The sequence below is a fragment of the Pongo abelii genome, chromosome 14 (genome assembly GCF_028885655.2).
Source record: "Pongo abelii isolate AG06213 chromosome 14, NHGRI_mPonAbe1-v2.0_pri, whole genome shotgun sequence".
In the NCBI taxonomy this organism is placed as follows: domain Eukaryota; kingdom Metazoa; phylum Chordata; class Mammalia; order Primates; family Hominidae; genus Pongo; species Pongo abelii.
In genome coordinates, this window is record NC_071999.2 from 42,032,248 (window position 1) to 42,055,354 (window position 23,107).

Sequence of the window (23,107 nt, forward strand, 5' to 3'; positions counted from 1 at the left end):
CTCCAGCTCCTAAAACCTCTCCTGCTAAACTTCTGTACATCAATAGAGTGAAAAGGCAACCAACAGAATGAGACAAATATATTACAAATAATATATTTGATATATGTATAAATAAAGAATATGTAAAGAATGTCTACAACGCAACAACAAAAAAACCAAATAACCCAATTTAAGAATGGGAAAATAATTTGAATAGACATTTCTCCAAAGAAGAGGTACAAATGTCCAATAAGCACATGAACAGGTGCTTAGCATCACTCATCATTAGGGAAGTGAAAATCAAAACTACAATGAAATACCACTTCATATTCATTAGGATAATTATTATCAGAAGAACAGAAAATAACAAGTGTTGTCAAGAATGTGGAGAAATCTGGATATTTGTACCTTGCTAGTGAGAATATAAAATTGTGTAGCTGCTCTAGAAAACAGTATGGTTGTTCTTCAGAAAGTTCAACACAGAATTACCATGTGATCCAGCAATTCTACTTCTAGGTATATACCCAAAGGAATTGAAAGCTGGGACTTGAACAGATATTTGCACACCAACATTTATAGTAGCATTATTCACAATAGCCAAAAAGTGGAAACACTCCAAATGCCCAACAGATAAATGTATCAATAAAATGTGGTTAATACATGCAATGGAGTATTAGCCTTAAAAAGGAATGGAATTCTGATACATGCTACATTATGGATGAACCTTGAAAACAGGCTAAGTAAAAAAAGCCAGAAACAAAAGCACAAATATTACATGATTCCACTTATATGAGGTATCTAGACTAGTCAAATTCATGAGACAGAAAGATGAATGGTTTACTAGGGGATATGGGAAGGAGGAATTGGAAGTTATTATTTAATGGGCATAGAGTTTCTATTTGGGGTGATGGAAGAGTTCTAGAAATGGATAGTGGTGATGTTTGTACAACACTGTGAATATACTCAGTACCACTAAATTCTACATTGAAAAATTGCTAAAATGGGAAATTTTATCTTATGTATATTTACCATAACACAAATATTAAAAAAAAAAAAACCCAAACCCAATTCTCTTCCCCTTTGTTTCAGTGGAGTTGAGTTCATACTATATTCTGGTCTCTCTCACCTATTGCAATAGCCTTAAAGTAAGTCTTCCTTGACTATTTAACTTTGTCCAGGCCAATTTTTGCTTAGACAGTGTGCATTTCTGGCATTGCATTGAACATACTGTGAATTGTGTTTAGCTACTTGAGCACACATCTGCTTCTTTGTAAGCTTTTAAGCCTTTTGAGGTCAGGAAGCATTTTGTGTTCATATTTTTATCATCCGGGATGGATGACCAGGTGTCCTCACAAATTAGGACCCAAAAAATTCTGAAACAAAATTATTTCTATTTTACATAGAGAGTTTGCTTGTATATAAGTGACATCTTGTGGCACCAAATGGAATAGTCAGTACTGTATTAGTGTTTTCTTTGAACAAATAATGCTCTTTTTAGAGATCCAGATCCTACATATCTATTTTAAAGCTTGCCTAAAATAAGCATTGTTACAGTCAGAGGGCAACCAGTTAGTGGTATTTCTTAATTATGGTTTCGTCCACTTGGGTAGACCCTACCAGGGACAATTTGTGGCTGGATCAGGTCTGGAAACTTACTGATTGCGGCAGCGGGTGGTCCTGAGAGGCCACTGCCACCCCACCGGCTGCAGTTGGGAGGTGCGAGTCGTGGCAGCAGGAACGGCTGTGGGAGCAGCAGTGGCGGTGGTGGGTCCCCTATGCCCCACGTCCCGGAAGCAACCTCCTGTGCTGCCCCCAAACTTATGCAGCCAGGTGGGACCCGACCCCAGGCCTGGAGCTTCCATCACTCGGGACTCTGGCCTCACATTGCTGCTCTCACCCACACACTGCTGCTGTGGGGAGGGCGTGGGGAGGAGGCGGAGCTGGGCCCGGGGCTGTGCCACGCTTCACGCTTCACGGAACCAGCGGGAGCCAAGGACAAGCAGGAGCCGCCCCGCAGCCCCCTGGGGGCCGCCGCTATGAGGCCAGGCCAAGTCGCCCAGCCCAGAGGGGGATTGATGGAGCGACGCGATTGGGCACAGAGGGGTGGGCAGAGAGGCACCCAGCAAGGACCTGGAGCCCCCGCACCAGGCTGTGAGGAGGCATGGCCCGGGCTGCCTGCAGATTCCACAGAGCAGGCAGGAGCCCCACCTTCCCAGGTGCAGGACACAGGCCGTCTCTGGGATCTGTACCCTTGAGGTCCCCACAGGCTCGGGGATGCCTGCTCCTGCCTGGCCTCTCCCTGTTCCCTGCACTGCCTTGATCTTGGAGCTGGGTTGGGGCCAACCCCGGGCGCCATCACAGCCTGCCGGGTGTGCACAAGCTCCGGGCAGTGCTGCCACGCCAGCCCTCTGCTGCCTAGACCCCCTCCGGACTTTGGGCACTGAGGAGTACAGGGGAAGCCGAGGGGTGGCTGAGAGCAGCTCGATGCTGGCCTACAGGTGCCCCTTGACTCGAGCAGTCTGGGCTCCATGGACAGCCGCAGGAGGCAGACAGGCTGTTAAGAGGGTAGAAGGGGGCAGGTCCCTGGTGAGGCCAGGCAAGGCCTGAAGGCTTGGGGCTGACTGCCCATCCAGCTGATAGGAGCGGGAGGTGGTGGCTTTTCTGGCCACCCGCCGTGGCCTCCCATAGACCAATCAGCGGGCACTTCTGAGGCCATAAAAGCCCAGGGCTCAGTCAGAGCTGAACAGATGACGGGATAACCAGCAGCAGAGAGGAGCTACCCTCTCTGCTGCTAGCTGGACCATGGGAGGAACAGCCGCAGAGAGGAGCCACTCTCCCTGCCGAGAGTGAACACTTGTTGGGACGACTTGCCTGCAGAGAGGAGCTACCAGCTCTCAGTTAGGAGCTGAACACTTGACAGGACACCCTGGCTGAGGAAAGGAGCTGCCCCTTGTGGGAGACTGAGCTGTTCTATCGCTCAATAAAGCTCTTCATCATCTTGCTCACCCTTCACTTGCGTGCGTACCTCATTCTTCCTGGTCACAAGACAAGAACTTGGGACCCACTGAATGGCAAGGCTAAGAGAACTGTAATACAAACAGGGCTGAAACATGCCCCTTGCTCCCCACGTTACAGGCAGAGAGGAGAGCTGTGGCCCTTTGGGGAGTCTAGACCTGGGAGCTCCCTGAGCCGGGGCTGTGACTCCTTCTTTGAGGCCCTGTGGTTCCTGGCATCTCCAAGCTTCCAGGCACCACTGCTTTCCCTGGTGCCAGCCAGGGAAGCTCCTTGTGGTGCGCCCTGTCCAGCTGCAGCCTCACTGAGAGCCGGCGCCTATGCTGGCATCTGGAGCTGTCTGCCCCATGGCAGCAGCTGCATGTCTGATTGCGCAGTGGCCAGACGCCTTGCTCACACACACAACCCTTGCTGCTCCATGCTTGACTCACTGTCTACCTTGGAGATGTGGCATCCAGGCCAGTAGCATGAGCTGAGTACAGCCTGCTAGGCCAAGTGGGCAGAACGAGCCTAGTGGGCTGAGCAAAACTTGGGCAAGGCCTCCACCAGCCACAGGTTTTCAGCCAGAAGAAGGACACCCCAAAGATCCCATAACATTACCAAACTTGAAAGAGATTCCCTAATCAAAATTATTAATTTATTGATAATTTGCAGAAAGATAATAGCTGAATCCAAGGAAAAGAAGAAGGTGGGTTGGCTATAAAGGCAAGAGAGCCCTTATATAATAAAAGCAACAGAACTTACAAAGATGCCTGATAAATGTCAGGTGCATTGCTAATTGTTTTGACAAGGGAAGATTTGGGGCTTGAAAAAATACCTGGAGTTGCTGGTGTTTTAGTGAATATTCAATTTATTAAAATTATGAATTTATAAATTTAGATTTCTTAAGACTTTAATCTCAAAATACAAATTTTATTATAAATTTAGAAACTTATTTCAATTAAAAAGTCTCTTTTTCTTAACACCTCAGGGGATTCTTAAGTGCCCTGGAGTGTGAGAATCATTGTTTTGTAACGTATAATAATTTTCAGCCTTTTTTTTTTTTTTAAATAAGTAAGGTTTCTAAATTCCAATTAATGAATCTCTATTGACTTGTTTTCTCAGTGAGGCTGTCAAAGGGAAGCTTGATAGCTTTGGCATGAAATTCCATAGCATGTGTGGTTCTCATTGACATATGCTAAACCTGTTTCCTCCAGCCAGCAGTGGTTTCAGGGGAGTGTGTCTGACTTTTTCCTGAGGGTGACCCCGATAAAGAAAGAAAGCAAAAGAAAAGAATAATAAAGTAGGCATTGAAAGCAGAGAAACGTAGTGGTCCCCACTGTAGAATTTGATTCATTTCTTGCCGCTTTCTTCCTTTATCCAGGCAAACTTATTGAACAGGCATTCGCATAACTGGGCCACTGCCTGCAGAACATTGCCAGGATTTGCTCTGATTCATGTTTGCATCTATTAAAACATAACCTCTGGCACATTAAAAACTAAGAGTTTATTTGAGCAGACTGTGACCATGAAACAGGCAGGGAATGGCTAGGGGCTCACACAGAAATAGAGGCTCCTGGAAGAGGTTGAAGGAAAAGCTTTTATAGGGTGAATGTGAAAGCAAAGAAATTATTTGTCTGGTTAAAATTTGAGCAATTGCCTTATTTGGACTATTTCAGTGAAAGATTCAAGACAATATAAATAATGCCCAATTGGCCATTTGTGATTTGCTGAGATAAAGTTTAAAATTCCATTAGGTTTCAGTTTGCTTATGTAGGAATCCAGGGTGTCAGAGCTACTTCAGTCTAATGGCCTCCCATTTAGCTATTTTAACACATCTCTAATGCCTACTCCAATCTTGGTGCTCAATATTCATTCATTAATAACTACTTCTTGAGAGCCTCTAATATACTAGGTATGCTTCTAACTGCTGGGAACATTAGCAGTGTCCAAAGGGATAAACATGTATGCCCTCAGAGAGATGCTTCCTAGAGGGAGAAATGAATAAATGAGAACACATAGTACATTATGTGTGTCTGTGTCCTTCAGGAAAAGGCCACCAGGAACACATCTGTGGTTGAATAACTAGGGTTTGTTATTTTTTGCAGAGAGGGACAACAGTCACCATAGGGACTCATAGGGGGCTCAGAAAAAGAATGTAATCTATTATAGGATTTGGGCTTTAGCTGGGCAACTTGGGGCAGGGTCTCAAAAAGTAGAGCTTTGCTCTGGATTTAAAGTTGTCAGGAAGTAGGGGAAATTCTGATTGGGTATCTTAATAAATCTTATGTGTAGAGAGGACAGACTAGATTGAGGCTAAAGTTGTACTTGGTAAAGAAGCAGCAGTCATTAATTTTAGCCAAAAGAAAAGAGGTGTTTGGTAATTTGTGGGTTGCACAGTGGCCTTGTTTTTGTCTCACTTTTATCAAAATCTCGGAGTGTCCTTGTCTGTTGTTGACGGTCTATGAAATTGTTTATGTACAGCAGGAGAATGGGGCCAAGCTGTGAGCATCAGGCCAATTGCCTGATGGCAGGGGCTGTCTCTTTATCAGATGACAATAAGTGCCATGAAGAAGAAAAAGAAAGCAGGGAAAGGCATATAGGGAGTGCTGGATGGAGAGAGGCAGGAATGATGTCGACTTAAAAACAGTTAGTGAAGGACTAATTAACCTGTAAGCAAAAAAATCTGAAGGAGGTGAGGGAGGGGCCAACAAGTGAAAAGGTGGGGAGAGCAGCAGGAGGGATAGGAGAAACCACATTCAGAAACAGTGAGGAGACCAGTGGGTTCAATGGTGAGTTAACAAAGGTGAAATAAATACTTCTAAGGACTTCACGAACAGCTGCCGATGCCCAGATGTCTGGTTGCTCAAGGTGTTATCTGAGACTGAAGAAACATAGACTTTCCCCCTTCATTCCCTGAAACTCCCACTCCCTTACCCTTTGGCTGCATAAAAACTCCCTGCTTCTGCTTCTTCCTTTTTTTTTTTTGAGATGGAGTTTCACTCTTTTGCCCAGGCTGGAGTGCAGTGCTCTAGGCTCACTGCAACCTCTGCCCCCAAGGTTCAAGCGATTCTCCTGCCTCAGCCTCCTGAATAGCTGGGATTACAGCCGCCCGCCACCACACCTGGCTAATTTTTGTATTTTTAGTAGAGACGGGGTTTTGCCATGTTGGCCAGGCTGGTCTCGAACTCCTGACCTCAAGTGATCCACCTGCCTTGGCATCCCAACGTGCTGAGATTACAGGCGTGAGCCATTGCGCCCAGCCCCCGCTTCTTTTTGTTAAGATGGATTTGAAAAATCTTGCTCTCCTGCCTTCTTGCTTTGGCCAAATCAAATAAATCTTCCTCTATCTCTGAGCACCTGTGTGTCAGTATTTGGTGTCTACTGCACGTCGGGTACACGAGCCTGAATTTGGGGTTTTATGACACTCTGATGATGTCCTATCTCATTAAAAGTCCTATCATCCCCTAATTATCCCACACCCCCACTGCCTTTCTGAGCTCATTTCTACTCTGTCCCTCATTCACTCCACACTGGCCTCTTTTCCTGTTCCTAAAAACAGGGCCTTTGCATCTGTAATTTTTAAAATTCCAATCGTAAATAGTTCACTATATATATCTAAGAGATAATTTTAAGAAGCAATCATATCAGTATCATACCTTAAAAGTGAACTATAGTTCTGTCATATCATGTAATATCCAGTCAGTTTACATTTCCCTATTTTTCATGATTTAAAAAAGCTGTGTTGAAATCAGCATCAAAACAAGGTCCACACATAGCATTAGCTTAATATGATACTTTTAATCTATAAGTATCTTAGGACACTTTAAATCTATAACAATAAAACTTTTAATTGTTTTCATCTATAATAATTTTCTCTTCTAGCACATTTCTTATGTTCTTTTGTGCAGTAGAACTTTCCACATTCTAGATTAGTGGCGTCTAACATGTTTACCTGCCTTTTTATTTCCTCTAAACTGCTTGTTGGACCTAGACACTAGATAAGATTCAGGACTGATTTTTGTTTTGTTTTTTGCAGAAATATTTCATAGGTGGAACTGGATTTTGCCTATTGCATTATATTAGGAAGGTTATAATGTTGGGCTCTTTTCTTTTTTTGTGCCATTACGATTGTTCGGTAGGTTGAGGTATTGAATTAATTCAGTTTAGCCACTAGAGGTCAGGGCTTGATTTAAAAATAAATACTGTACTAAACTTGATGAAAGATCTAGACAACTTTTGATCTGTGAAGGTGTAGAAAATTCTTTATTATTAATGAGATGTCATTACTAGGAATTTCTGCCTAAAACTTTTTTGGTTCTTAAATATACAAATGTTCGTTGCTTTAAAGGTCAAATACAGTTTTTCCAAAATAGTTTTTCCATCGTTAGCCATTATCAACACTCGAAATTTCTGTTTCCTAGATTTAAATACTACTGTATCCCAGGCATTTAAGTCAGTTTATAAGCTGCTTTAACTATATATAATACTCTAGTTAAAATGGTAAAATAGGAAAGCTAGGACAGTGAGAAAAATACTGGTTAAACCAAACATGGAAAAAAGGACTGAGCAGCCAAGGAGAGGAGGAAGTCAGGTGAATTCACAAAACCGTAGCTGTAGCAGGAGGCAAGCAGTGCTTCTTATCTGGGACTGTCTTCAGGCCCATCTTCCGCAGCTGTGTCCAGAGCTTTGTGTGAAACATACCTTGGTCTTGGCTGGTCAGCGCTGTGAGTCCAAAGATATTCTTCAATTTAACCATATTGAGAAGTTTGAGTAGGGATGATAGTCGAGGTAGATGTGTGTTTTTCTTGTTTTGCAGAAGTGGGACAAATTTAACTTAGTGATGTAACTCTTAACGGTAAATTACTGGCCAAAAACCTAATGCTAAAACAATAGATGAGTACAATAATAGTGACAATACACACATTTTTAGAATCTTATCTTTTCTTCAGTTATAATCTTAGAAGTGTAGAAAAACCTGAACTAAATTCAGATAATCGGTGGTTTAGATTCTGACCCTGTCTTATTGAGGCATCTTGTAACATGACCACTTTGAGCTTCTGTTTAGATGCATGTAAAATGGGACCACCAAAACCTAGAGCTTCCAGGGAGGTTGCAAGGATTGGGTTTTCTCCTTATCTCATCGGCTGCTTCTATTTAGTCTCCCTTGCTGGGTCCTGTGCATAGTCCCAACCTCATTTTGCTTTTATTGCTGAATAATATTCCATTGTACGGATATATCGTATTTTATATACTCATCAGTGGACAGACTTTGGTTTGTTTTCATTTTTTGGTTATTTTGATTAATGCTTTTATGAACATTTATGTACAAGTTTTTGTGTGCACAGGTTTTCACTTGTCTTGGGTATATACCTGGGAGTGAGATTGCTAGGTCACATGATAACACTATGTTTAGCCTTTGGAAGAAATGCCAGACTGTTTTCCAAAGAGGCTGAATCATTTTACATTCCCACTAGCAATGAATGAAGTGGTTTCAATTCCTTCATATCCTGCCAATATTTGTTGTTATGTATCTTTTTGTATTATAGCCATCCTAGTAGTTGTGAAGTGCTATCTCATTGTGGTTTTGGTTCACATTTCCTTGATAGCTAATGATGTTGAGCATCTTTTCATGTGCTTATTGGCCACTTGTATATCTTTGCAGAATTATCTATTCAGATCTATTGCCCATTCTAAAACTGGATAATTTGTCTTTCTAGTGTTGAGTTGTAAGAGTTTTCTGTTCTGGATACCATCCCTTATCAGATAATGTGATTTGTAAATATTTTCACTCATTTTCAGGGTTGCTTTTTTATTTTCTTAATAGTCATTTGAAACATAAAAATGTTTAATTTTGATGATGTTGAGTTCATTTATTTTTTTTCTTTTGTTACTTGTACTTTCAGTGTCATACCTAAGAAACTGTTGCCTAATACAAGGTCATGAAGATGTACATTTAATTTTTTTCTAAGAGTTTTAAAGCTGGCACCTCCAGCTTTGTCTTGGAAACTATTGATAAGATCTTCAGATTTAGGTGAACTATCACACGACTCCCGCAACCTCTTGGTGTGCAGATAAATGTTTAACAACCAATTTTCTGAAAAAAAGTGTATGTGTGTCTGGGTGTACATAAGTTATTACAGATTTTACTGCTTAAAAGGAAGTGTAGCATGCAATTTATGAATAATAATAAAATGTACTCTGAATTGCAAATATCATATGTCACTTATCGCAAGTACGTTCATTGATTTTTGCTAAATTCTTGTATCCATAGCCAACCTATAGTTGCCATTCAACCATGACTTGACAAATTCAGTTGCATCCCAATCCAATTAGTCTTTCTCCCAATAAACTTATTGTCACTAAATTCAATATATGATCTACTGTTAAATGATTTCTCAACCTATATAAATTATATTTATTAAATTGTAATATTTTTCAATTTCTGATTTATAGTGTTTGCCAATTTCCATGGTATAAATACTCTCATCATGATTGATTTCAAGCTATTAGCATGACATTGCTGAACACAGAACTGGGAAGAGATGCACAGTGGCACCCCAGTATATAGTATTTGTACCATAAAGATACAATAGAAATAAATGACCTCAAAAGCAAAGATACTAGAAAATGTAATAAAGTAATGTAGCAATAAAGTAAGAAAAATGTAAGAAATTATGTAACAAAGTAAACCCTTGGTATCCATGGTATCCCTTGGTGTTTGTGGGGGATTGGTTTCAGGAACCTGATGGTATCAAAATCTGTAGATGCTCAAGTCCCTTATATAAAATAGCATGGTATTTGCACGTAACCTACACACATCCTGTTGTGTACTTTAAATCATCTCTAGAATACTTATAATACCTAGTATAATGTAAATGTTATGTAAATAGTTATACTATATTATTTTTATTTATATTATTTCCTATTGTTGTATTGATATTTTTAATGATTTTTTCTTTCTAATATTTTGAATCTTTGGTTGGTTGAGTCCATGGATGCAGAACTCACAGACAGAGAGAGCTTACCACATTTAGGCAGTGATGTTATTTATTTTTTGAGACGGAGTCTTACTCTGTCACCCAGTCTGGAGAGCAGTGGCGCAATCTCGGCTCACTGCAACCTCCACCTCTTGGGTTCAAGCGATTCTCCTGCCTCAGTCTCCCAAGTAGCTGGGATTACAGGCATGCACCAACACGACTGACTAACTTTTTTAAATTTTAGTAGAGACAGGGTTTTATGATGTTGGCCAGGCTTGTCTCGAACTCCTGGCCTCAAGTGATCTGCCCGCCTCGGCCTCCCAAAGCGCTGGGATTACAGGCATGAGCCATGGTGCCTGGCCAGTGATGAGTTTTAAATATTTGTTGCCTTTGTTTTAACATAATTTAATGAATTATAAGTTTGTATAATTTAATTTTTGATAATGGCTATGTTTAACAACTGCATTGTAAAATTTTTGAAAATTTATTTATTTATTTATTTATTTTTGAGAGAGAGTCTCACTCTGTTGCCTAGGCTGGAGTGCAATGGCATGATCTCGACTCACTGCAACCTCTGCCTCCTAGGTTCAGGTAATTCTCCTGCCTTAGCCTCCCAAGTAGCTGGGATTATAGGTGCCCGCCACGATGGCCAGCCAATTTTTGTATTTTAGTAGAGACGGGGTTTCTCTGTGTTTGCCGGGCTGGTCTCGAACTCCTGACCTCAAGTAATCTGTCTGCTTCAGCCTCCCAAAGTGCTGGGATTAAAGGCATGAGCCACCGTGCCAGGCCTGAAAATTTATTAATAGCAGCAAGCTCTCAAAAGCCTATAAAAGCCAGTTCCAGCACACCACTAATTCGCCTCCTCCTCCTGCCCCAAATATACCATGCCCATCTTGATAACAGATGATGTAGAAAAGATTTTTGCATTTGATGTACCTGTTTTGGTGTTGTATCATCTGTGTTTTGGGGCCTTTGCGTGGATACCTCTGCTTTTGGGTTTATCTCAGCCTCTAAGAATCTTAAAGAGGGTAGAGAAAATATAAGCCTTACCAGTAATTTCTGTTTCCACCTTCAATATTTATTGGCTATCCATAGGCTATGGCAGTGTTCTCATACTTTATCACTACTACAAAGCAACAAAGATTTCACTAAAATGCAGATTCTTAGGGCTCATATTTCAAAGCTCTCATTGTGTAGACATAGATTGGGGGAAGAAATTTGTAAGAAGCCCAGGTGATGCTGACACAGGTGGTTTTTATGCTTTGAGAAAGCAGCATCAGATTATTAGGAGATTCTAATGTTCAGTAAGTAGAAAAGAGTCAATTACAGTGTTTATAAATTAATTGGATAACTAATTCCATTCAATCCATGAATTTATTCATTTATTGAATATAATAAAAACCATATTACATTTTAAAAAGCATGGCTTTTGGAGTCATGGAGTCATATTGAATTTAATTCAAATCCCTGCTTGTAAATATTAAATGATATTTATGTTTTTATCTTCTATCTATCTATCTATCTATCTATCTATCTATCTGTCCATCTATCCATCTATCTGTGTTGAATGAATAAAATTAAAATAAAACATGGCCCATATTTTCAAGAAGCTTCCAGTCTAGTGAGGAAGTAGAAAACAAATTAATGGTCCCAGTTCAGTATGATTATATTGTGTGTAGAAGCTATGTCAGTAGTGTAGAGGGAATCTAAATCAGACAGAGAGGTAGGGAGGGTAAGGGAGAACTCAGAGAGGCAATACTTCACTTTGATTCTTAAGGCCATATGGTGTTAACTGTAGGAAAAATGATTGAAGGTTATTTTAATGAGAAGAAATTAAATATATGTGAGTGGGAGGCTTGAAGATGCAGCATAGTTGGCCCTCCATATCTGTGGGTTCCACATCTGCGAATTCAATCAACCATGGATTGAAAATATTCAGAAAAAAACTCACCCCAAATAACAATAAAACAATAAAAATAATACAGATAAACTAATATGTACAATATAACAAGTATTTACAAGGCATTTACATTGTATTAGGTATTATCAGTACTCTAGCGATGGATTAAAGTATTTGAGAGGATGTACACGGGTTATATGCAAATACTATGCTATTTTATACAAGAGACTTGAGCATCCACGGATTTTGGTATCCTTGGGGTTCCTGGAACCAATGGACACCAAGGGACGACCAAACTCTAAAAAGCTTAGCAGACATGCCTGAGGGATAAGGCAGTTCTGCTAAATATTCAGACAAATAAAAACAAAATCAAACAAACACATATTTGGTTAAACCTGTATCCAAGTACAATGGAAGCCATTCTGATTCATATTTTTTTCTTCTTTTTTTTTTTGGATGGAGTCTCACTCTGTCACCCAGGCTGCAGTGCAGTGGTGCGATCTTGGCTCACTGCAACCTCCGCCTGCCAGGTTCAAGTGATTCTCCTGCCTCAGCCTCCCGAGTAGCTGGGATTACAGGCATGTACCACCATGCCCGGCTAATTTTTGTATTTTTAGTAGAGACGGGGTTTCACCACGTTAGTCGGGCTGTTCTCGAACTCCTGACCTCAAGTGATCCGCCTGCCTCAGCCTCCCAAAGTGCTGGGATTACAGGCGTGAGCCAATGCACCTGGCCTATATTTTCTTAACTAAATTCGCCATTCAAGTGTTTCTGGCAGGTGAACTAGGTCCCTCTTCTTCCGCAACCAAAAAAGGTATGATAGAAATGATCTATCTTACTTTCAAATTAATTTTTAAATTTAAAATTTGAATATCCTTAGTAGGTAGCAAGCTCTTTGAGGTCACTGATATATTTTATTTCTTTACATATTATCAGTCCAGCTCAGTGACATGCCTTGTTCAAATGCTCACAAAGGAAAATATTAGTGATTCTGAATAGAGAGATTTAGAGATTTCATACAGTATGCAAGTACGTGGTTCACAAGAAGAGTGCTTCGAGAAGAAAATTACCTGAACTTTTAAAATTATGATCTGAGTTAGGATACACCAGAGTTAATAAAGAAATATGGAATAAGAACTGACAGAAACTGGAAATGCTGACCTCCTAATAGTAGGAAAGGAAAAGACAATAAATTGATACTTTGAGATAAAGTAGATTCATTTTAGCTTATGGTAAACAATATTTCCTTTACATTTTTTGAAGTAGGGAGTAAATACCATGCTACATGAGCAGATGTCTAGGTCCCTAGAGCAACAGTCTATGAACATTTACAATGGGGTAGGAAAAAATGCAGAACTTCCAACCATAAGACTTGGATTTGAATTTCATCTCAGTATTTGCTAGCGTTTGGCCTTGCTTATTTTCAGTCTGTCTTTTGTCACTTGTGAAAGAGAAATTGTCATCATCGTTGTCGTCATCATCATCATCAGTTTCCTCACAGGGTGATTAGAAAGAGCAAATAAGATAATGTATGGAATGGTACTTTGTAAATAGTGAAATTCTCAGGAAATATGTTGTTGTTGTTGGTTGTTGGTTCTGTAAGGAATCCATTGTTCTGAGATCTTCTCTTCTCTGACTTAAATTCACATTCTATTCCCACAGGTGAGTTTCAACCAGGGCAAGATCTAAGATGGTTCTCCTAGATCAGGACCTAGGAAGCAGGTGTGACTGACTAATCCTAGGCAGTAATTCAGGAGGCCAGGATAGGACCAAAGCTACCCAAGTGTATCTAACTCTTAGGAAAATAATGAAATGAGCCTGAGGCAGGAGGTGTGGAGACAGTATAGGAGTTGTAAAAGCTGGGAAGAAAATAACATTTCTGGAGCTGATTTCTACTGCTATAAAGGACCAGGGAGGGCACAAAGCTGCCCCAAGTTTCCTTTAAATATCATGGTTTCTGGAGCTGGAGGGATACAGGTTGCTAGATGTCCTAACTTAGGAAAGCAGCTCTGCTCCCAATATCTTCTTTGATATATCTTGATAATGGGCAGATGGCCCAATAGTAAGTAATTTTTTGGTTGAACAAACAATTTTGTTTTAAAATAAAAACAGCTGCTGAAATATTTAAGGTTGGGAGATACCAAATCAATGACACTTCAGTGTGTGCTCATTTGATAAGGTGTTTTTTTTTTTTCCCATTCTGCCATATTCTTAGTTACCAGAAAGCAAAAGTCGATAGATATTTTATCTTTCAGGTAACTTTTTCACAGAAAAACTCAAAATTTTAGAGATAGTTTATATTGTTAGTGGCTACATGAAATTTACAAAACAATGGAGTTTTAAATTTTAATATTTGCATAATTAGTTTAAAGTAGTATTAAATATCATGTCGATTAATTTTATTTTTTATAATTTATTCACCCAACAACTACTTAGACGCACTATTTTGAACCAGCAATTATGTTGTAGCCCAAGGATGAAAAGTGGGGCTTCTGTCTTGATGGATCAACTATGATATAATTCCACATTTGATAGAATGGATCTATATATAAAGGGTAATGTGAACAAAGGAGAAGACATTTACCTTGGAAAGTATGAGAAAGTCCTTTCTCTGAGCACATGAAAATCAGAAACGTGCCTTAGGAAAGATGGGGACTCATGGGTCTTTCATGGGTCATGCATTAAAAATATATACAAAGTCTGTTAAGAAGAAGGTTAGGGGAGATTAGCTGCTAGATAACAAGATTATCTTAAAATTGAAGAGATTTGAGCATGTTTGTATTCTGCCAGGAGCAAAAGAGATTCCATATACCAGAAAAGAAAATCTTTGCTATCATTTAATAGGGTCCCTGAGTATGTTAGAGGGAAGGGATTAAAAAGAGTAAACCAAAGTGGGAAGTAAAATAGCCTGCAAGGAGTCCTTGGAGTGACTGATGGATAAACACCCTGGCGTGTTTGTATTTGAAATGGGGAATATATTAAGCACCTGGAATTTAGTTAATCCTGTTTCCCAAAGCAGTAACAATCTCCTTATTAGCATAGAAACCGAGAAAGCCAAACAAAGACAGACTGCCAACACTGAGCCTGAATGGAGTCTTCTTTTGCATCAGAGACACAGAGCTAAAGTTGTCTGTATTGGAATTTAAGCAGCATATCTTTCGCCTTTAATTGTCTCATACATAGAGACTTTTAATATGAATATGATACACCTAAATTGGAAGTTATAAAATACTGTATGATGAATTTTGTAACAAGAGAGGAGTTAACGTGGCGAATAAAAAGAATTTTGTGGCTCATGCCTATAATCTCAGCACTTTGAGAGGCCGAGGAGGGGAGGGATCACCTGAGGTCAGGAGTTCGAGAGCAGCCTGGTCTACATGGTGAAACCCCATCTATACTAAAAATACAAAAAATAGCCAGGCATGGTGGCGGGCGCCTGTAATCCTAGCTACTCAGGAGGCTGAGGCAGGAGAATCGCTTGAACCTGGGAGGCAGATGTTGCAGTGAGCCAAGATTATGCCATTGCACTCCAGCTTGGGCGACAAGAGCAAAACTCCATCTGAAAAAAACAAAAACCAAACCCAAACCCAAAACAACAACAACAAAAGAACTTTGTAAGAGTAAAAAGTTGTTGGATGCAGGAATGGTTTATCAAAAGGGGTTGTAGGATTTTCTTGGTGTAAGAGCTTTAAACTTACAATATAGATAAACTTAAGATAACATTTCATAACAACCTCTGGCTTTGCACATGTGATTAGTCTAATTTACTTTTCTTTTGAGGTGGAGTCTCACTCTGTCGCCAGGCTGTGGAGTGCAGTGGCACGATCTCGGCTCACTGCAACCTCTGCCTCCTGGGTTCAAGGGATTATCCTGCCTCAGCCTCCCAAGTAGCTGGGATTACAGGCGCCCCTCACCATGCCCAGCTAATTTTTGTGTTTTTAGTAGAGACAGGGTTTCACCATGTTGGCTAAGCTGGTCTCGAATTTCTGACCTCAGGTGATCCACCTGCCTCGGCCTTCCCAAGTGCTGGGATTACAGGCGTCAGCCACCACGCCGGGGTGCCTAATTTACTTTCTATGACCCAACTCAATCATTACTTTCTCTAAGAAGTCTTTCCTTACTCATCCATGAAGAAGATTTGACCATTTCTTCCTTTGTGTCTTCACTATCTCCTTTATGTCATACTATCACAGCACATACATTTTAGGACAGTTCTTTATTTCTGTACCTGTTTCCCTTTACCAGATTACAGTTCTCTAAGGGCAAGAACTCTTTTTTATTTATCAGTTGCTTTTCAAGTTTCCAGTTCAGCACCTGCAAAAAGTAGACAATCAATATAAATAACCCCCCTACCTCTTTGATACTAGCTAAATTGGTCACCTTTCTTCTAGGAACTCACCATAAGCCTTCCTATTTTTTATGTTTATGTCATTTCTCTTATTTTGGAGCGCACTTTTCTGTGTTTGTGTAAGTCTTGCGCATGTTTCCAGGTCCAGTGCAGCTCCACTTCCTTCATAGAGCCCCCAGGATATTAAAGGCTTGAGTGATCATTCTTTCCTTGGAAATTCTAAAGCATTTATTTACAGAGTCGGTATATTTTGAAAAAATATGCATATCCCATGTCTACCCAACTAGTTTGTGAGCATCTCAAAGACAGGGGCCATGTCTTATCCCTCTTTATTGCCTGATGTTTAGCACAGTGTTCTATTCAGAGTACCTGGTCATTAATAAATAATAGTTGGTGATAAAAGAGGTGAGAAAATGGCAAATCTGACCACTTATGGAACTTTCTGTTCAGGAAACTAATGTTAACAGATTTGTAAAATCTGCACACGATGGAAAAACAGGATCAATATTTCTAATATTATAAAATAATGATATAGTCTCCATCTCTTATCCAGAACTCTGGGAGCCAAATCGTTTTGGAATTCAGAATTTTTCCTACACGCTACAAGACCTGGGGTAGCACTTCCTGTTAATATTTCACAGTAAGTGGATAAATAAAGACTGTAAATACCCTAATGTCAGTTCAAATCAGGCTTTAATTGATAGTGAATTTTGATAGTTTGACTTTCATAGAGTATGAAATAAAATGATTTGCCTGATGATCAATCTACATGTCATATTGTTGGCCTTGTAAATTGGCCATAGTATGAGATTTAGCCTTTGCAGTTCAATTAGTTTCTATGGAGAGATGCTGTATTAATATAAATGTCACAAGAAGACTGTAAATCAGAATTTCAGTATTCTGCTAAAAATCATAGTTTTTAGGCCAGGCATGGTGGCTCAGGCCTCTAATCCCAGCGCTTTGGGAGGCCGAGGTGAGTGGATCACGAGGTCAGGAGCTCGAGACAAGCCTGGCCCACATAGTGAAACCTTGTCTCTACTAAAAATACAAAAATTAGCCGGGCGTAGCGGCTTGTGCCTGTAGTCCCAGCTACTCGGGAGGCTGAGGCAGGAGAATTGCTTGAACCCCGGAGGCGGAGGTTGCAGTGAGCTGAGATCGCGCCACTGCACTCCAGCCTGGGTGACAGAGGGAGACTCCATCTCAAAAAAAAAAATCATAGTTTTTAGAGTTTGTCTGACTAACGCACATTGGGTAGTTTGTATTAATATAGCTTAGATATTTTTGGTGAGAATTTTGGCAACAGTTTTTTTTTTTTTTTTTTTTTTTTGAGACAGAGTCTTGCCCTGTTAGCCAGGCTGGAGTGGCACGATCTCCGCTCACTGCAACCTCCGTCTCCCAGGCTCAAGCAATTCTCCTGCCTCAGCCTCCTGAGTAGCTGGGATTGCAGGCGTGTGCCACCACACCCGGCTAATTTTTGTATTTTTAGTTGAGACGGGGTTTCACCACGTTGGCCAGGCTGGTCTGGAACTCCTGACCTCAGGTAATCTGCCCGCCTCGGCCTCCCACAGTCCTGTGATTACAGGCATGAGCCACCTCGCCCGGCCAAGAGTTTTTAAGACTTCCTGTTCAATACGAACTACCTCTTCAGACAGAGTAGGCTTAAATGACAATAAGCTTCTAAATGTAGAGAAACCTTTTTAGTCAATTGACCCTCTTAGAAGCACACTGTTGCTGTTCTTTTTAAAAAGTGCTTAAAGAGGATTTAGAAATTGACTGTGTTTCTGTGTGACCAGAACTGTATGTAGTATTTTTTTTATTATAACCCTTTACTCTTCTTGGCTAGAGTTTAATTATATTTTTTCATCCAACAATCACAGATTTAGTTGAGCAATCTCTTTTGGCTTGTATTTAGGTCAGTTTATTTGTTCATAATAATGAAGTCGCTGACATATGGAAACATTTAGTGTGTTACTTAACTAATAAATTGGAACAATAAAACCTAGAAAGCATTTTTATCAAGTTAAAATTTCAAACCACACAGTTTTCTCCTTCTCACTTTTATCATAAAATTGCTCCCAGGAATTGTACTGTGAAAATCAGTTTTTTTTTAATATGATTTTTCTTTTTAACTTAGAAAAATAAACTTTGATGGAGTAAACCCCAAAAAGGATAGTGACCTAGCTGGACTTTTAAAAAAACAGCTTAAAAGAAGATCAACTGAGAGAATTGAGAAGAGAAATTGGAGGTGGTAGGTGAGGAGGAGAAACAGGAGGGAGTACTGAGTGGTAAGGTGGCTTAGTCCGTTCCTGCTGTTATAACAAAATAGCTTAGACTGGGTACTTTTAAACAATGGGAATTTGTTGCCTATAGTTCTGGAGGCTGGGAAGTCCAAGATCAAGGTGGTAGCAGATTCAGTGTCTGATGAGGGCTCATTCTTTGCAGATGGCAACTTCTATGTGTCCTCACAGGGCAAAAGGGGCAAACGGGCTCTACTAGCCCTCTTCTATAAGGGCAATAATCTCATTCATGAGTATGAAGCCTCATGACTTAATGACCTCCTAAAGGTCTCACTTCTTAATACTCTCACATTGGGTATTAGGTTCCAACATATGAACTTTGGAATGACACTGATACTAAGACCATAGCATAAAGTGAGAAGGTGGAGGAGCCTGGATTGAATACAGTAGACAGTGGATTTGTGAACATATTTTAACACATTATCACGAGCCACACAATGAAGAGCAGCTGAGAGCGGTCTTAAATCAGATCTGAAAAAGGCCATGACTGTGTGTATTAGCGTTCTCTAGAGGGACAGAACTAATGGAATATGTATATGTAAAGGGGAGTTTATTACGTATTAACTCATAGGATCACAAGGTCCCACAATAGGCCGTCTGCCGGCTGAGGACCAAGGAGAGCCAGTCCGAGTTCCAAAACTGAAGAACTTGGAGTCCGATATTCGAGGGCAGGAAGCATCCAGCATGGGAGAAAGATGTAGGCTGGGAGGCTAGGCCAGTCTCTCTTTTCATGTTTTTCTGCTTGCTTATTTTCTAGCTATGCTGGCAGCTGATTAGACTGTGCCCACCCAGGTTAAGGGTGGGTCTGCCTTTCCTTGTCCACTGACTCAAATGTTAATCTCCTTTGGCAACACTGTCACAGACACACCCAGGATCAATACTTTGCATCCTTCAATCCAATCAAGTTGACACTCAGTATTAACCATCACACTGTGAAACAGAAAGACAGCATCAGATCCAGAAGGGCCAGTAAAAAAGAAGCAAGAGGTCATGAAAATGGATTGAATGTAGCTGGCAAAAGAGAAAAAGAAACTTTTTTTGATAGACTAGGGGAAATTTGCAAATAATAATTGTTGGTTGAGGTAGAGGTTATGTTGTCTAGTTATAATTTTCAGGCTGCTGACAATAATGCAGTGATTTTGGGGCAGCATAGCCATGAAAGAGCAAGATGAGTGATGTTGACGAACACAAGGTGGCCTTAACTATACTGAGGCCAGGCTGGTCACTCTGCCCACCTATGGGGCTCATGTGTCTCCACAAATTACTCTTAGGCAGTATAGTATTTAAAGTAACTAAAAAAAAATAGACTCATTAAATGTTGAGAATGCTTTCACAGTTATTTAGTTAGTCAAGGTTAAGAAAAGAAAGGGAAAAAGGAGAAGCACAGTTTCTGTGCAAGTGTAAAGTATATAATGATGGCGAAATATTTTTCCTTCCCCAAAAGTGACTGAGGAGTTGCTATGTGGAAATAGAGGCAAATTGGTCAGATCTCTTTTCTTTACAAATGACAGAAGTGTACCTTGAACCAGTTTAGGCAAAAGAAAAGAAATGATCAGTTCACATGAGTGGAAAGTCCAAGATTTACAGCATTAAGCGTGGTTATCTCCAGGTGCTCAGATAATGCTGTCAAATATCTGCTTCTTTTTTTCTATTCGTGGCTCTCTTTGCTTTTTTGCTGGCTTCATGTCTCTGTCTTTTCAAATGATAGGCAAGAGGGTCCCAAGTATATTCAGACCTAAATTTTTCTTCTAACTCTTAAGTATTCTCTACAATTTCTGCATCCGCATCAGTCTCTCAAAAAACAAAAATAACTCTGATTAGTCTTGCATGAGATATGTGTTTACACTGAACCAATCAAGCACTCATTGAAACCTGGGAAATGGGAGGTCTGACTGGCAAGGCTGAATCTTTAGCAGTGAATGTGGGGAGGTCTGATGGTTGGAATTGCATGGAACAGAGAAAACAGGACTCCTGAAAGGAAGGATGTGAGGCTGAAATCAAGCACTGGCGTACTTAAAGTTATTGGTAATATAGAAACATGAAAAGCAAAAGTAACAAAATAACATTGATAACTGGGAGATGAGGAAGAAGAGGAACCTAATCAATGTTCATCAAGTCAAGAGGGATTTGGGAAAACACAGAATCCGTAAGGACTGAGCCAAAGCTGAAGGAAAGCAAAAGTCTATTTCAATCATTTCTCTAGACAATTCCCAGGAATCTCACGATAGACCAACAGTTCAGAGTGACAGTAAAGTTATTGACAGTTTTGATCTGTAGCCAAAAGACCTAAGCCTACCTCAGAGAAACAAGCATCTGGCTAATCTTCAAGGAGGACTTTGTCTTTGTTACGTATGGGTAGCACAGGCAGGTAAAGAGACGGTTCAAATAAGTAATAGTGATGCCGCAGATGTTTTAATAGACACACATTTAAGTTATAGAAGGAGAGGAAAGAACTTGCAGTCACAGATACCATGGCTTTGAGGGGTCAGAGAGTAAGAATATGGGTGAATCCTGGCCCCAAGGCGGGGGCCATTTGCTTCCTCCCTCTCTGCCCGTTCTTTATTGCCACAGAGTTTCTGAACTCGCTCAACAGTTTCACAGACAGATTCCAGGTCCCTTCCCAGAACCACTTACCAAGTCAGGCTACCTGGGGAGGGACAGGAGAAATCTGTATTTTTATTATTTTTTTTTGAGACCGAGTCTGGTTCTGTGGCCCAGGCTGGAGTGCAGTAGCATAATTTTGGCTCAAGGCAATCTCTGCCTCCTGGTTCAAGGGATTCTCCTGCCTCAGCCTCCTGAGTAGCTGGGATTACAGATGTGCACCACCATGACTGGCTAATTTTTGTATTAATTTTTGTATAAGCTCTGCTATTACAATATATTCCCTGGTCACCTTCCAGTTTTGTCCCCTCTGTCGCATGAGAACAAACATTCCATTAAATACAGAGGCAGGAGGGAAAGTTATGTAACTTATTCTCTGAGTGACATCCCTAGGTCCCAATACAGTTCCAGAATTTCCAGCATCAAGTTTAGCAGAGTGCTTCTGAAGATTACTTCCCATTTTAGTTTTATAAATTGGAGGGCTGGATTCTTACAAGAAGGCTACTGGACAAAAAGTGTGTGGAGTAGAAAATGCAAGAGAAAAAATACTCTCATCTTGGGACTCAAAGCACCAAAGAGAAACCGTTTGGTAAAATTCTGGGCCAATTTGAAGCTATTCCTCCTTAAGGAGAAAATGGTGGATCTGGGCTTTCAACACAAAGGAATATTTGATATCCTATTGTGATGGTTAATTTTATGAGTCAGTTTGTATGGGCCATGATGCCTAGACAGTTGGTCGAAATTTATTCTGGATCTTTCCGTGAAGGTGTTTTTTGGATGAGATTAACATTTTAACTGTTGAACTTTGAGTAAAGCAGATAACTCTCCATAATGTGGGTGGGCCTTATCCAATCAGTTGAAGGCCTGAACAGAACAGAGATGCCCACCCCTCAGCAAGACGGAATTCTGCCAGCAGATGGCCTCTGGACTCAGACTGCTGCTCTTCCTTGGGTCTCCAGTCTGCAAGCTTACCCTCCAGATTTTGGATTTGCGAAGCTTCTGCAATTATGTGAGCCAATTCCTTAAAATTAAATCAATCTCTCTCTCTCTCTCTCTCTCTCTATATATATATATATATCTCCTGTTGGTTCTGTTTCTCTGGAAACCCTGAATAATGCACTTATTGATGTACTAATTATTTCCAGTTCTGATTGAATATTAGGCTTTGCAGCATTAAGATTAAACCTCAGGTCCTTAATTCTCTGCCTGTCCCCAGCTCTACTGAAACTCCACTTAATTGAGGACCAAACCCAATGATCTGTAGTATATGTGTCATGTCACCCTGGCACCTGTTTGTTGGGGGAAAGGCTTACAGGGTGCCTGTATAAACTGGCCATAAAAATATGGGAAAATAAGTTGTGGAAAGCCACAAGAAGCCTCTGAGGAGGAAAGCCTTCTTATCGCCATTATGTTCCCATACTCTGAGCGAGACTTGCTCTCTTATCCATAAACACTGTGTTCAAGGAGAAAGACACTCCTTTGAAGCATTGGAATGTGGCCAGACATGCAGGATCCTAGTTAAGCCTGCTCCCAGTAGCTACTCTCCGATAAGTTAAAGATATGCTGTTTGAGCACAAAGGAGAATAATTTAAACCGCTACTGTTACAGATTATGCGTATGATGCACTGCCTCCCTTTCACCGTTCCCTGAACGTCTGCTTCTTAGATCTAAGTGATTGTACCCAATAAATAGCGTGGAGACCAGAGCTAGGCGCCTTTTACAGCCTCTATTTTGCAATTGGCCCCCTGGTCCCCACTCTTTATGCACTCTTAACCTGTCTCTTCTCATTCCTTCATTGCCACCGGACTTTGGGTACCCTATGGGTGGTGATGAGGCTGGTCCCCAACACCTGTTATTCTTGATGTACTGTAGTATCCTGGTGGGCTGTGAAGGAGAAACAGGTGTGTTCCCAGATAGTGAATCCCACAGTCCTCAGGGCGGTTGAGTGGGACCTGCACTGCCAGCACCTTTGGTGGTGACCACCAGCCAGGCAACCCTGGCCAGAGTTCTT

At 40.7% G+C, this 23,107-nt stretch overlaps 1 protein-coding gene across 1 annotated transcript in view; it reads left to right on the forward strand.

The window, feature by feature from the left end:
- Positions 1–23,107, forward strand: part of LOC112136064 (uncharacterized) — an 83,280-nt gene that overhangs the window by 8,576 nt on the left and 51,597 nt on the right. The window contains exon 3 of the mRNA XM_054529342.2: positions 21,953–22,105. Coding sequence (XP_054385317.1) covers positions 21,953–22,105 — 153 coding nt within the window. The remainder of the gene's footprint in view (positions 1–21,952; positions 22,106–23,107) is intronic.